Below are 14,366 nucleotides of genomic sequence, written 5' to 3' on the forward strand. Positions count from 1 at the left end.
CTTGGGGTAGAGCCGCTCATTAGTCACCGGATGGATCCTGGAGGGCAGCTAGCTAGGGAGTAAACCCAGGAGTGCGGCTCTCCCCATGGAGCTGGGCTGTGATCAAGCCAATAATGGGACTAATTCTCAAACTCACACAGCACAGATCAGTCTCTTCCAGGCTTCAAAGAGCCAATTAACCCCGCTCTCCACCCAATATGAGCCCATCAGGGAAAGCAAGGGAGGAGGGGGACAAGGAGCTCGAGTCTAAGAGAAGGAAGCTTTGGAAGCCCTCGCCCCCACCTGCCCCCACCTGCCCTTGACATGGTAAACTCTGGAGTAAGCATTTCTGGCTCTGGACGATGTCCACCCCCTTTCAGGGCAGTCAAAGGAAGGAAGACACCAGGAAGGCCCAGGCCTGCCCAGAACCCTGCCCCAAAGGGATCATCTACAGGGCTGCCCGTCATTCCCGGGAAGGACACTCATCACCCTACATGTGAGCCCAGACCGATGGGTTTCAGGGGGTTCAGAATGGGTGGATCCCATTCTGAAGGTTTGGGGAACCTGATGCTCCCCAGGGGGGTGCGCGCTGCCTTTCCACTCTGCCCAGGCCACCACGAGCAGCAGCCACTTGGCAGAGTTAATTTTAGCCGCCCTGTGTGCGCCAGGCTGGATTAGCTAGCTTGACCTTTCGAAGGCTCAAGTCGCCCCAGGTCCCAGGGGCTTGGCAGGTGGGTGGCCGCCTGCCTGAGACCATAAATCCCAAACCTGGGGCTGCGGGCCCCAGGGAGGGCCTTTAATGGGCGGCTTGGCCCCAAGGGGGGGGAGTGGTGGTGGGGCAGGTTATGGAACACACCAAAGCAGAGGCAAGAAGACAAGGCCCAGAAAGCCACGCTGCTCTCTCACTCAATGGAACATCCCCCTTTTAATGCAGTTTTATTGTACACCAAATAAAAGGCCAAAAGAAATCTCTGCAGAGAAAGCGGTGAGGAGAGCGCGCTTTACACATCATTGTCAACATAATCACTCCATGAAAAGGGAGGGGGAGGGAGGGAGGGAGCAGAGGGGGGACCCTCCCCCCCCACCACAAAACATTCAGACATTTGGGACTAAAATAAAATGAAGAAAGACATTCTGTCAGCAGGAGGAGCAAATGGGACCAGAGGCCGGGTGGCTGGGGGGAGAGTGAGTGCTGGTATTGCCAGCAGGGGGAAGCCCTGCTGTGCCCCTCTCCGGGCCGGGGCCCCCAACTTCTTCCCCAATGAGCCACGGAGAGAGAGAGGAGCCTGACCCTGGGCCCGATGCCCCTTCTACCCAGCCCCCCTCGAGGGCCCGAGGGGCTGTACAAAGCTCCATTTGCTCCCTCCGCTGCGGAAAGCCAAGAATCGGGGGACTGGGAGGAAGGAGGGGGCCTAACTGCAGCGGAAGCCCGGGGAGAGCGTCTCCTTGGACGGAGTCTGAGGAAAGGAAGAGAAAAGAAAGTACGAAGGAAAGGCAGAGAAACAATGAATAAAATTCACGATATGGAGCCAGCGGGTTCCGCTTCGGTCCACCAAATAAGTCAGGCTGCCTTGCCGAACCATCCCGTCCACCAGGGGCGCTGCTGAGGCTGTCTCCCCGGAAGGGTCACCAATGGGCGCGGAAAGTCCTCAGTCGCATGGCGCGGGCCACCGCCGCGGGGACGGATCCTGGCGGCCCCGTTTGGGGAGGGGCAAGGGGAGTTGGGGGAGGAGAGAGAAGACAAGAAGAGACTCGATGCTACGGGGCGCCAGGAGAGCCCAAGCTGGCGCCCCTACTACCACCTGCCTGCTCCCGAGCGAGTCCTCGGAGGCCCGGGACAGGCTCCCTGGCACAGCCCAGCCCTGTGCGTGCACACACACACAACATGCGTGCGTCCCAATGTCTGGCTCCATATGGTGAGGTTCGGCGTGTGTTTTAACGAGACCAATTATATATATAGAATATATATATAATATCTATATTTTCTTAAAAAAAATCAAGTCTAGTTCTGTGGTGGAGGCGGTGGGGGAGCTGGAGGCATCCCGAAGGGCGGCATGCCCGCCACCCCCATGCCCATCATGGTGACAAAGTTAGAAGGGTCCATGGGAGGCGGAGGAGGAGGGGGCGGGGCGTACATCATGCCGGCGGAACCAGGTGGCGGCGGCGGCGGAGGGGGGGGGGCCCCGGGCGGCAGAGGCGGCTGGACCCCGGGGGGCAGGGGCACCATAGTGGGGTTGCCTTGCATCTGAGGGGCTCCTGGAGAAGCTGCGGCAGCCGCCTGCTGCTGTTGCCATGGCGGGATGGACCCTGTGCCAGCGCTCGTGGTGGTAGTCGTCGTATCTGGGGTGGTAAAGAAGCCCAAGGTCACACGCGCGGGGGGCACACCGCGGCTCTCTGCGGCTGCCGGCTCGGGACGGGGGGGCCAGGGGGCGCCTGCTCCTCGCTCGGCATGCGTTCTATCAGGGCGGGGAGGCTGTCCTGGGGGAAGGGGAGTGGCGGGGGGCGGGCAGGATGTACCCGGGGTCGGCCTAAAGGTCTCTGGGGCTTCACAGAAAAGCCCCTCGTCACCAAGGCCCCAGTAAGGGCTGCGGGAACACACGAGAACCAGCCCTGACACCCTTTCCAGCCCGTCGCCACCACCAAATGGCACTCTCGACCTCCAGACCAGTCGCTCTGACGCCGCCCCCGGCCCTCAGGCCGCCCGGCCCCTTCGCTTCCCCGGCCACGGTCCATGCACCGACACCCCCCTCTCTCGGGGGCCGTCCTGGCCGGCCCCCACACCGGCCACACCAGAGTCACGCCACATCAGCCATCACAGAGCCTCCGTCCTCGGGTGCCCGCCCGCTCTCAGCTGCAGCCCCGGCCCCCAGCCCCAGATCCCGGATGACCGGTGCCGCCCCCCGCCCATGGCCCCGCGACCAGGAAGCCTCTACTCACTTTGCTGCCATGGCAAGGGGGTACTGGAAGCCATACTGCTGCTGGGCGGCGGGGGAGGCGGAGGCTGCTGCTGCTGCTGCTGCCATGGGGGAAGAGGGCCAGAGGGAGGGGGTGGGGGCTGCCCACTGGGAGGCGGCGGCGGCGGCATCATGCCCATAGGCGGAGGCGGCATCATACCTGCGGGGCACGAGGAAGGCGCGGGTGAGCCCGGGGCGCACGGCCGTCGCTCACGGGTCCCGAGGCAGGGGAGGTGAGTGCCCACACGAGGGGGGGGTACCCCCCCATGCTGACGCCCAGCTCCGTTACCTTTTCCTTGATGTAGGCGATAGACCCCAGAGCCCACAGGCGTACTTCCCAGGTACTGATCTTGATGGAAGGAAGAGCAGGGACTTAGCAGGACATTTGCACTGGCCAGAGGAGACTCCCCGCCCCAGCCCAGCCCTCAGCCATAGCCACAGCCACAGCCCAGGATCGCAGCGAGTCCAGAAGAGGGTCCAAAAGGCCCACGACAACCCCGACGTCCGGCCTGCTAGAAGAGCTGATCCCTTCCCCTCCCCACCCAGGGATCAGCTCCCCATGACCAAATGGGAGCCGCGCTCCCTCCTGCCCAGCGCCAGGCCCTTGGAATGCCAAGAGCACACCCCCTCCAGCCTCCTAGTCCAGTCACTTCAAGAGCTGCTCTAGACCCTCACAGTGGCCTGGCACGACCCCCCGGCCTACCCCAAATCCCCAAGGTTTCTGGTCTGACACTTACTTACCCATTGGAGGAGGGCCATGGTGCCCAGGTGGGTGGGGCCCCTGGTTCATCGGTGGTGGTGGCGGCTGCATCCAGGGAGGTGGGGGCCCATTAGGGTTGTGCTGCATAGGATGACCGCCGTGCCCACCCGTTAGGCTGGGCAGTGGATGGGGAAAGTTGTGAGGTCCACCTCCGGGGCCACCAGGTCCTCCACCGTGCATTCCGTGGTAGGGACGATTCTCCGAGGGGCCGGAGTTCATCCAAGGCGGGCGGCTCTGGGTGGTGGACATGAGAGACTACGTGAGAGCATTTCCCGTCAATGCCCTCGGCCTGTGTTCGCTGACGGCAACATTGTTCTCTCACAGCGCGCGGCTGGACCCCAAACCGAGGGCCAAAGGGCCTCCAACGATCCCTTAAAATGACCCGGCGATCTGGGAGAACAATGTTGCCCAAGGGACCGTACTACCCGTCGACCCAAAGTCCCAGCTCAAGTTGCCACCTACGTAAAGGGAAGAGCAACCAAGCCAGAAGGAGGGCGCCCGACACTCACCGGCGGTGGCGGGTTGTTGGCTGGGGCAGCAGGTCGAGGCGCGCTGGCCAAGGGGGTGGCAGCAGGCCCAGAGGCAGAGCCTGCAGAAGCCGGGACGGGAGCTTCGCCCAACTCCGCCATGAGGGACAGATATTCTTTATCCATGCGGGCTTTGTCCTGGGCTGACTGTGGGTCACCAGGCCTGGAAGAAAAAAAGCAGTTTCCTCAATATGCCATGGACTGAGGGGCCTAGGAAGGACCTCCCGAAGCTGGCAGATGTCAGGGCCCCAGAGAGGTGAAGTCAACCAGAGCTGGGCTCAGCTTCGTTGGTGTGACAACCTGACCCACATGGGACAAATGGCTCTATCAAATGTGCCAGAAATTCATGGAAAAGGAGACTTCTAGATCATGTAGGCATTTTACAAATGAAGAGATCCTCTCTTAAATCTAGGGGTCTTCCTCTAAGGATGAACACTACAGGACTAGGAAGAAGTCCAAACTTGCCTTTGCTTTTTACAGGTAACTCATCAGGTTTTTTTTTTTTTGTTTTGTTTTGTTTTAATAAAGGAGCAGTTATAGCAAGGATGGGCCCCTCCTCAGCAGGGGCTGCTCAAAGAGCAGTCTTAGAGAGTCGTGTATGGGAAGGGAGGTATCAAGCTAGTTCTAAATTTGTTGCCAGTAAATTCAGAAAGTCAGTGTTAATGACAGCCTTGAAAAAAATTCAAGTTCAAAAGTATTTTGCAATCATTTACATTGAGTTTCAGAACCTCTGGTTCGAGAAACTGGTTCCAAGTAGCAGACAAGGAACAGATTTGGGTACTGATGCAGATACTGAATCTTAAGAGAAGTCTAGTTCTCAGGTCCACAGAAATGACCAGAATAAAAGCTCTGGATCTTTCTCCCAGAAGTTCACCATCCTGAATGCCCCCATCACTCAATTTTAAAACTAGAGCTAAAAGGGGGATTTGGGGTAGAGGGAAAGAATATGAAACATGTAACTATGGGAAGATATTCAAAATAAAAAATTTTTAAATTAAAAAATTGAATTAAATTAAAAACAGAGAGGAAAGAGAATCAGAGGAGAAGTCTGACGTCCTGAGTTCCAGTCACCAAACTAACTGACTGGTTAAGTCAGTTTACTCCTCCAGCTCTATAGAGGAGCAAAGTGAGGATAATAATTATTCCTACCCCCCCAGGGTTATTGTAAAGACCAAATCAGAAAATAAAATAAAATAAAACTAGAGCCAAGTAGACTCACATACAGGACAATTCAAAGACCTGTTTCAACTAGTTGTTGCTTTGGCCTAACCTTAAACTGCCTCTATTTATTTAATAGCATTTTAGTTGTGAGGATCAGATGAGGTAATATTTGTCAAGCTCAGTGGGCACTACATAAATGCTAATAGTTACCATTGGCAGGGCCCCACCTTTGGAATTTGCAGTCAGAAGCAATGTGGCCAGCCCCTCCACATTTGGTGCAGACGGTGGTATTTGTAATGCTGCGGGTCTCAGAGCTCTGCCACGGTCTTAAAATCCTGTCAAGAAAAGTTGGTCAACTGGAAGGACCTCCAGGAATTGATGGAGAGTGAAAGGAGCAGAGCCGGAGGAACATTGTACACAGAGACGATACACTGTGGTAAAATCGAATGCAATGAGTCAGGACAACTCTGAGGGACTTATGGAAAAGAACGTTACCCACATTCAGAGGAAGAACTGTGGGAGGAGAAACGCAGAAGAAAAACAACTGCTTGAACACGAGTTGATGCAGACATGATTGGGGATGTGGACTCCAAACAACCACCCCAGCGCAACTTTTAATACTATGGAAATAGGTCTTGATCAATGACACACGTAAAACCCAGTGGAAATATACATGGGCTACTAGGGGAGGGAGAAGAGAAAGAACGTGAATCATGTAACTGTGGAAAAATATTCTAAAAGTTAAAAAAGAAAAGAAAGAAAGTTGGTCAAGTCCAAGGCCCCAGGCCACTTCTGCAGCTTCTCCGGAATGAGGTTACCAAAGAATGCTCCCCATACCTGTTGTCGTCCTCCCGGAGAGTGCCATTCAAGCGGGCTAACTCCCGCAACTGCATCTTCCGGAGGTCGTTCTGGTCCTCTGGGGTTTCAATGCCCTGTTTCAGAATGTTCCGAATCTAGGAATATAGGGGTCAAGGAGTCAAGTGGTAAAAATGGGATAGATCAACATAAGAATGACTTTCAAGTGAACACCTAGATCTCCAGATACAGCCCAAAGGGAGGTCCACCTTGGCCAAATGTAAGCCACTGCTTTTTCGAAGAGCAAAAAACTCAGAGAAAGAAAAAAAGAAGATACCCAAATACATGGGGAATGGGCAGAGTTGAAATTAATAATAGCAACATATGGGGAGAATATTACCAAGCTTTAAGAAAATAATACAAAAACACAAAGTGTATAGGAGCATGTCTATGCTGTAAATGGAAAGAATAAAGTAACAAAAATTTGAAATATGTGTAGTGAAAACGAAAACAATTAGCCTGCCTCCACCTTCCTTCTAGTTCAATGATAGGGTTGAAAGGTCCACAAAGATGATGGGAGGCCAAGCCAACAATAAAAAGACTTGACAAAAACTTGCTCCTATTCGCTTACCTGCTCTACTGCCTTTTTGACATTCTCCATGGTATTGGCAGTTACTAGGGCATGGAGGGGCTCATCCTCCCCTGGCAGCATCTGTCCATCTTTGCGCCCAACCTTGCCTTCCTTCACTGACCCTTTCCCCCGGATCATGATCTTGGCATTGCACTCTTTCTCGATATTCTTCAAAGTGTTGCCCCTATAAGTGACATGCAAATGACTCAAAGGTGAGTCATTACAAGGCAAAGGATGAGGGAAGCTAGGTGTTTCAGCATGTTGCGAGTCAGGCTTAGAGATGGGGAGGGTTCTGGGTACAAATCTGGCCTTGGACGCTTGTTGTGTGACCACCCCTAAACAAGTCACTTAACTTCCACTGCCCAACTCTTACCACTCTTCTGCTTTAGTACTGATTCTAAAACAGAAGGCAAGGGTTTAAAAACTTGCTAAGACAAAGGGTAGGCACCAAAGAACAGGTTAAGCAGTGATGAGGAAGAACTGACCCCAACCCATGTGATTTCAGATCAAGCCCCATGTCCTGAAGAAATGGATTTCTTTGGGGGTAAAATGGGAAAGCTAGACCAGCTCAAGGGTTTTCCTCCTATGAAATGATTAGAAAAAGCAGCATCTTTTTGCTACTTTGCACGATTTTTCACTACCCCTCACTCACCTGGGTCCAATCAGGAGCCCCACAAAGTTGATCTCTGGATATTCATCTTGCGGGATCATCACCTTGTCGCTTACCCGGGTTGCTGGAGGTCTACACAAGACAACAGTCTCTTGAGTGTTCAGCTTTGGAGTGTCCCAACCCATCTTCCCCAGAGCCTTCAGTCAGTGATCTTCTCCTTAGAGACAGGCCACCTCCAGACCTGGGATCCTCTCCCACTCTGGATGGAAGGGCAAACAAAGCAAATAGGCCCCAGGAGCCAAATGAGGTTCTAACCCTTCCCTCCCTCACTTGTAATCTGCTGGTGGTTTGAAGTCAGGGTTGAGTGCCACCATCTCAGTGATGAGGTTGTGTCTTTCTTCCTCCAGCTTCTTCCGGGTCCGAAACTCCCTGGTGTTGAGTCGCTTCCCCTCGCTATTATAAATGGGCTCAGGGGAAGGAGACCTGTGGGAAACAGCGTGGCTTCAACTCTCCACCCCTTGGCCCGTCCCATCAGGACTACAATAAGTCTTCCCCTGGACCCCCCCTACCTCTCAGACCCTAAATACCACTCTCTTCGGAGGAACCGACCATAACGTGTGCTATTCAATATAGTGTGCAATGGGGAGGCGTAAGCTGGCTTATAACAATAGGGGGTGGGGGGTGAGAGAAGAGGAAAGGGGACAAGAGGAAAAAATAGTTCTATCCTTGGTGGGGATGCTGGGGGCAATAATAATTGTGGATCTCAGCCACACTCTCACCCTGGGGGGAGGGGGACAATATAAATTGTTTAATTGAGAAAAAACTTGAATTGGTCTGAATGTTACATACAATGCAATGAGCCAGGAAGCCAAATTTAAATATTCTTAGAAACCTTGTGCTCTACTAGGGAGAGAAGAATGCCTGTACCCCCAAAACAGCACAACTATTTATTATTTAATAATGGAAACTATGATTATTATTAAATCTTTAGGCTACCGCAGCTACGGGGCTGCCACAATGGAGAGAGATGGTTCAAGGCTTCGCGGCTGCTTTTCCATCAATGTCCTGGCAGGCTGCGTCAAAGGCCCACGAGTCAACCTGTTTTCTGGCTGTTTAAGGGTTAGAGGTTGGGGAGTCTGAGTAGAGAAAAACGTTAAAATGGTAATGCAGCTTCTAGAAGAGGCTGCAAATGCAGATTTGGTCAAACACCTGCCTAGGGTCTGAGCCTGCAAACAGCGAGGTTGGGGAAAGCCCGTCTCGTTCTCCCCCAGGGGTTTACAAGCCCAGAAAGCAAAGCAGATTCGTTCTCTTTTTTAAAAGAGTAAAATGCTGTTGCTACAAGTAAAAAAATACCAATTATAAAAAGGTCAGTTTACCACAGCTGTTTTTGCGGTGATAAAAAAAAAAAAAAAAAAAAGAGGTTACACTCCTAGAATTTTGAGTATGGTTATAAAAAGGACCAGAGCTTAACATTGTGAATGACAATTTAGTAGCAGCTGCAAGAAGGGAAGAGAGCATGTGGATCAGGTTATCAAAAACCATCCTGGAAGTAGCCAAGACTCCTCCACCCTTGGTTTGAGTTGAGAGGACCTTGCCTTGCCTTGCCTAGCTGGAGAGCAAGGACTGAAACCGGCTGCTCCCACTGTCTTCTCAGCCTAAAGGAACCATGTCACGCCACAGGTTTGTTAGACACACGATAGAATAAAAGGTCAGGTTTGTTCATAACTAATGACGACTAAAGGACACCTCCGTTTCTAGCATCTGGATAAACTGTTGGCACAATCCAAGAAGTCAACAGTAGGAAACAAGACTCCCCATTGTCATTCTCCTACCCCATATCTCACATTTAAGCTATAAGAGGTTTATAAACCATTTAAACTGTGCAAATTAAGCAGCAATGGAATTGCATTATGTATGTGGCTTCAAGGTTAGACCTTCTTAAGCATTCTTCTATTAAGAAATAGGAAACTGATTCATGCATTGATTTGCCTCCAACCTTGGCCATACACTCTCTCCAAATGAATGGGAGGGAGGGGAAGGAAAAACTCGGCTCTACTCAGGTTTGCCGTGTGTAAGATCAGACCACCCTGGCCAAATTCCCACCTGCTTCTCTCGGGTAAGGAGTACTCAATTCTGGCTGACTCATGTGGGGACAGAGCCTGGGTCTCCAGCCCTCACACCAAACTGGCTACTCAAGTGCCTCAGAGCCATTCCTTCTCTTCCTGTGACCACTGAAGAACAATAACTAGTTTTCTACCGGTTAGTGCGGCTCAACTTCTTCACCTCCAGAAGTAGCCAATAAGATAAAACTAACTTTAACTCAATTCCTCCAGGGGGCAAAGGGTTTGTTAAAAATTCATCTTTTCAAGAATGGCTTAATGACCTGTAAACACATTGTTAAAGGGGAAAAGCCAAAAGGGCGCTCTACACTTGTGGTCTGTTACCTCAAATCCATAACCCTCTAAAAAAATTAAAACATAAAAAAGGGAGAAAAAAAAAAAGGAAAAACCAGCCCAACCCACCCCTAGCACACTGCAAGTGAAAAATTAATGAAATGGAATGGGAGAAGTAAAACTACAGGGTCAATGTGGAGAAGGAAGGAAGTGAATTTGTTTCCTGGCAAACAAGGGGCAGCAGAAAGATGCATGAGTGAGTGGCCTGTGGCCCATTACATCATCTTCCTGATTTAATGCACCATTAATTGGGTAATGAAAGCCAAAAACAAATTAGACACAAAACTTGAGTTTTAAAGCAAAATGAGTTCAATTGTGCTGCATGCTCTAACCGAAAATCGAGTATAAATGGAGGGATTCTTGCCCTCCTCTTAGGACAACCAGATCGCAGCTATTCCAATATCAACAAGCCAATAAAACAACTGGTTAAAAAAGTGAAGTCCCCTCAGAGCAACGGTCCGAGACTGTGAGAGCTGAAAGACCAACGTGACCACAGCTGGCTTGTGAGGGCCCCGTCGCCCCCTTCAAAAAAACGGTTTAGGGCTGTACTCAAAGAGACCCTAGGCCCTCCTCCCAACATCCCCAGGCATTGGCCAAAGCTGCAATATTCTATTAGCTGGCAGTGAAGGAAGTTGGTTAGAAATCTCATCTGACTTTAAAACCATCTCAAAACCATGAGCAGAAAACTGGCGTGATCAGCTACCCAGGCTGAGTCTCTGGGCTGCTTCAACCTCAATGATGCACAAAAAAATGTATTCTTAATTAATCTTGCACCGTGTACCTGCGAGGAAGATGCTACGTGGGCTCATGGCCAAAGCAGGCTCTGAAAGGGAAGTTAAGTGGCCGCCTGACTTTCCCTGTGGGTATCAGGTTCGAATCTACACGCTTACCAATTGGAAACCAGTTGTCCACTTCCTGTGACTTTTGGTTTTGCTACAAATTAAGTTTCAATCCATATTTCTAACTGTTAACTGACCCAATATAGATTAAAGAGTTGTGTTTAAATCTCAGTCCCCCAAAGAGTCAGAGTACCAAAGGCATCTTATCAGGATTTCATTGAACTGACACACATTATGTTGCCACCAAAAATGTATTGAGAAAAAGGTAAAAGCGTTACTGTCAGCTGGTTAAAACTGTTTCCCAACCTGTCCTCAGGGTTAGGGGGGATGCCCAGGTCTCCTGTGCGCAGTTTGCGAGTCAGGTCTTCTATCTGTAGTTGCACTGGAAGAAACCAGGTTAGGAAAGAAAAAAAGGATGGAAAAAAGACAATGTTACCAAAAAACATCTCAAATCTCAACATCAAAGCATGAAGAACTTGGAGACTTTGAAAGGGACGACTGCCCGGGGAGCAAACTCAGGAAAACCCCCAACCACCTACCGACCAGCTACTGGACATCGGCAGGACTCCACTTACATCTCTAGCTAGTTTTCTCTTCCGAGAAGGTTAGCAATGGGGAAGCAAACAGTTTGTTGGAAGAGGGGTTAGCAGTAAAGGCTGCCTAAATTCATGACTAAGGCTGACAACCAAACAATTCCTGGGGAGGGGAGGGAGACGGTTCTGCTTTACCTGTCCCAATGACCAGGGCTTGTTACAACTGGTAACAGAAATAAATCCCGGATGTCAGCAAAATCCCATGCCCCCACCAGATTCATCCCTTTGGGGTCAAAGTTCTTTCTTTTCTCCCATTAAAACAAGTAGTGTGGTCTGTGTTGAGGACCAATTAATACAGGGCAAGATTAAGAATACCAAAGTGATACCAGTTGAGCAAATATCATTTCCTTTCCAATGTGGATCATGCTACTGGACATTATTTATTCTCCTTCCAAATCCCCTTAAGAGAATCTGGTTATCACTTCAACATCTTACAGTACAAAAACTCACATAATACATTCTATTTCATACTACCAGGCCCATCCATATTAGGTATGAGCTGCCAATATATACCTGCTATTCAAAGGTTAGATGACAGGCGATATACATAAATAAACCAATAGCCACAGATGCAAGAAATGTGTTTTGTTTGTTTTTAAAATCACTGTTACCACAAAGTTTTTAGGGGGACAGGCACAAAAGGGCAAAAAGAAGTAACATGTGACCCCCCACCTTGGTTCTCGACATTTGAGGCTGTATAGAAGAAAGGAAGGTGAGGGTTTCACAATAGTAATAATGATGATAATAATAATAGTAATGATAATAACGATAATAATCTACCAGTGTCGCCGAGCGACATTACTTTATTTCAGATAATGAGATATGCAGTACCCAGGGACACAAGACCATTTTCCCCAAAGGTGTTTGAATAATCACCTACTTCTTACCTTTAAACCAACTGAGAGTTCTCATTGTTAGGCATCCCTGCAACCAAGGGCAATGGCTTAACCAAACTTAGAATTGAACGGGACCTAATGTACCTCCACCTGAAGGTACCTAGTTTTTCTTCACTTTTGCCATATAAAAGTCTTGAAGTAAAAACAGCCCAGGTTCAGCAGCCAAGGTGAGTCTCACCTTCATGACAATTTACTTACTGCGATGTGGCTACAGGAGATTTAAGTCACCAGTTTCCCTTGGTCTTCTGGATAAAGACCAATACACTAATGACTTTAATGCGATTCCCTCCGCCGGTGGTTGGTCGTGTCTTAAGTTCTGTGGTTTGGGGTTAGCTAAGTTCTACCCTGGGCTGCCCTTTGACTCTAAGTTGATTGCTGCTGTAAATAACTCTGGGGTTTTGTCCATTAACACAGAGACCTAGGTATCACAAAGGAGTCGATAGCGCTGGGCTGTTTTCCAACAGATAAGGGTTCTTCCATTTCCGTAAGTTTCCCAGGGCAGTCCTCCACTAGAGGGCAGACTTCCCAGAGTAAGCAAGGCCAATGAGAAGGCCTGCACCTGGAATCATCTGCACCATTGTGGGGTGCCCAAAATCCTCAGGTTCACAATGGCAGAAAATAGAAATCTGTGGTACCTTCCCAGGAAAACACTTTTGCTGCCTGCCTTGAAAAGGCCTCTGGATTTGTTTAAGGCCACAGCCTCAGAAGCCTGTGGAGGATTTACACAGCCTCCTTAATGAAAAATAAGTTTTTTAACTGAATTTTCTTAGACCCCTGTACAAGTTTTACAAATAAAGATATCAATTTCTGAATTAAAACCTTATATTGAAAAAAGAGACAGGTCATTTAAAGGTTAACTTCAACTACAATGTGGTACAGTTAATTCCCAGTACAGAGGTAACATCTTAACATTTATAAAGCCTTCTCTGCCCACAGAACATTTCATTTTTCCAACCCCTCACCCTCAGCTCCACTCCCAAGCAGTATCCCTTTCCCAGCAAAGTTCTTTGTGAACAAATACAAAAGCCTCTGCTTAAAACAGTACCAGAGACCAAACCAGAACAGATGCTGATGGGAAGGTTACATTTTTGAAACCAACGTGAAGAGAAATAAAAGCATCACCAAGTTTTCCTTTAAGCACCCATGACATTACTGCCCTTCTCAGGTCGCACAATAGTTTTTGCTGTGTTTCTTGGGGAAAGAAAGGGCACAGTCCTCCTGGTAGAAGGAAGGCCACTCACCTCCACAAGTGCTTGCCCAATGGGGCCCCTTGGAAACCTGGACCCGGAGGCCAGACCCTCCTCCCCCAGTTGACTAAGCAGTAGTGCCTTCTGTCCCAGGATGTCCTCCCCACCCCCCGCCCTCCACCCTCCCAGCCCTTTCGGAGAGAACCACTGTACTGGGCAGCACTCATGGGGCAGACATCGGTGCAGCATTCAGCAGGCACAGCAGGCCATAGCTTTTACCACTGGGTGCCTCATGGCAGTACATCTGTGTGCAGAACCTCTATTTACCTATATAAGCTCTTTCCTGTTCCCGAGTCAGACCAGGGGGGATGACTGTGGGCATTCCTGGAATCACCGTCTTCTGTTCCATGGTGTCCTGGTTCCAGCGGCTCCTCTTGCGCTTCTTGTTTGGGAAATCTAAGGGGGAAGGGCAGGCATTAGACAGAGGGCGTGCTGCCAGGAAGACCTGGGAAGAGGGCAGCCCAGGAGCCTCAGACCTCCCCAGGGCCACTACGGAGCTCCTGCACCCCCATTTCTGGGGACCCCCACAACAAGGGATGGTGAGGAGCCCTCCCCCTTGACCACGGATCCTACCAAAGGTCCTACCCAGCATGACCAGGGGTTCGGGGGCCCGCCCGCCAGCCAGGGGGCGCTGCAGTTTAACCTGCCCAGCTATGCCCCTGCCCCCCACTTCGATTTCCTTTCAAAGGTGCGCAGGCGCATCAGGAAGGCCCGGCGGGGGCCGGCCCTGGCAGCCTGCGCGTGCGCGCGGCACTTCCACCCTGCCCCCTCCCATCCGCCCCGCAGAGGGCTGCGCGTGCCCGTCGACCGCTTCCCGGCTTGGACGGCGCGCGCGCACGCGATAGCGGCGCGCCCCTCCGCCGGGCCCGGGCTGCCCTCCCCACCCCCATCCCCGCCCCCGCCCAGCGCCCACCCCCACCC

The 14,366-nt window shown here is 50.9% G+C and overlaps 2 protein-coding genes across 11 annotated transcripts in view; both read right to left on the reverse strand.

Annotated features, from left to right (window-relative positions):
- Window positions 1-885: 885 nt before the first annotated feature.
- On the reverse strand, window positions 886-13,844 carry SF1 (splicing factor 1). Of its 10 annotated transcripts, XM_044682135.1 has the most exons (13): window positions 13,713-13,844; window positions 11,016-11,091; window positions 7,748-7,900; window positions 7,460-7,549; window positions 6,808-6,991; window positions 6,219-6,334; window positions 5,609-5,716; window positions 4,203-4,383; window positions 3,675-3,948; window positions 3,223-3,282; window positions 2,917-3,093; window positions 2,115-2,319; window positions 886-1,667 (listed from the first exon to the last, which is right to left on the reverse strand). In XM_044682135.1, exons 1-13 carry the CDS (start codon window positions 13,792-13,794, stop codon window positions 1,541-1,543), a joined length of 1,833 nt encoding a protein of 610 aa, XP_044538070.1. In that variant the 5' UTR covers window positions 13,795-13,844; the 3' UTR covers window positions 886-1,540. The 10 variants fall into 10 exon arrangements, with proteins under 10 accessions (XP_044538070.1, XP_044538075.1, XP_044538076.1 ...); XM_044682140.1 differs by lacking the exon at window positions 2,115-2,319 and having other exon boundaries at window positions 3,223-3,277; XM_044682141.1 differs by lacking the exon at window positions 2,115-2,319.
- A 71-nt stretch (window positions 13,845-13,915) lies between these two features.
- Window positions 13,916-14,366, reverse strand: part of CDC42BPG (CDC42 binding protein kinase gamma) — an 86,812-nt gene continuing 86,361 nt past the window's right edge. The window contains exon 25 of the mRNA XM_044682024.1: window positions 13,916-13,959. Within this exon, the coding sequence (XP_044537959.1) occupies window positions 13,916-13,959 (44 nt within the window). The remainder of the gene's footprint in view (window positions 13,960-14,366) is intronic.

The sequence above is a fragment of the Gracilinanus agilis genome, chromosome 6, assembly GCF_016433145.1.
Source record: "Gracilinanus agilis isolate LMUSP501 chromosome 6, AgileGrace, whole genome shotgun sequence".
NCBI lineage: Eukaryota > Metazoa > Chordata > Mammalia > Didelphimorphia > Didelphidae > Gracilinanus > Gracilinanus agilis.

What these genes read in the sequence shown, in the direction of transcription:
- SF1 (XM_044682134.1), bottom strand. Translation starts at nt 13,794, where the DNA reads ATGGAACAGAAGACGGTGATTCCAGGAATGCCCACAGTCATCCCCCCT. An exon ending in GGGCTCCTGATTGGACCCAG is followed by an intron (nt 6,992 to 7,459) that starts GTGAGTGAGGGG and finishes TGTCACTTATAG; the next exon opens with GGGCAACACTTTGAAGAATA. An exon ending in CCCCTTGCCATGGCAGCAAA is followed by an intron (nt 2,320 to 2,916) that starts GTGAGTAGAGGC and finishes TTACCACCCCAG; the next exon opens with ATACGACGACTACCACCACG.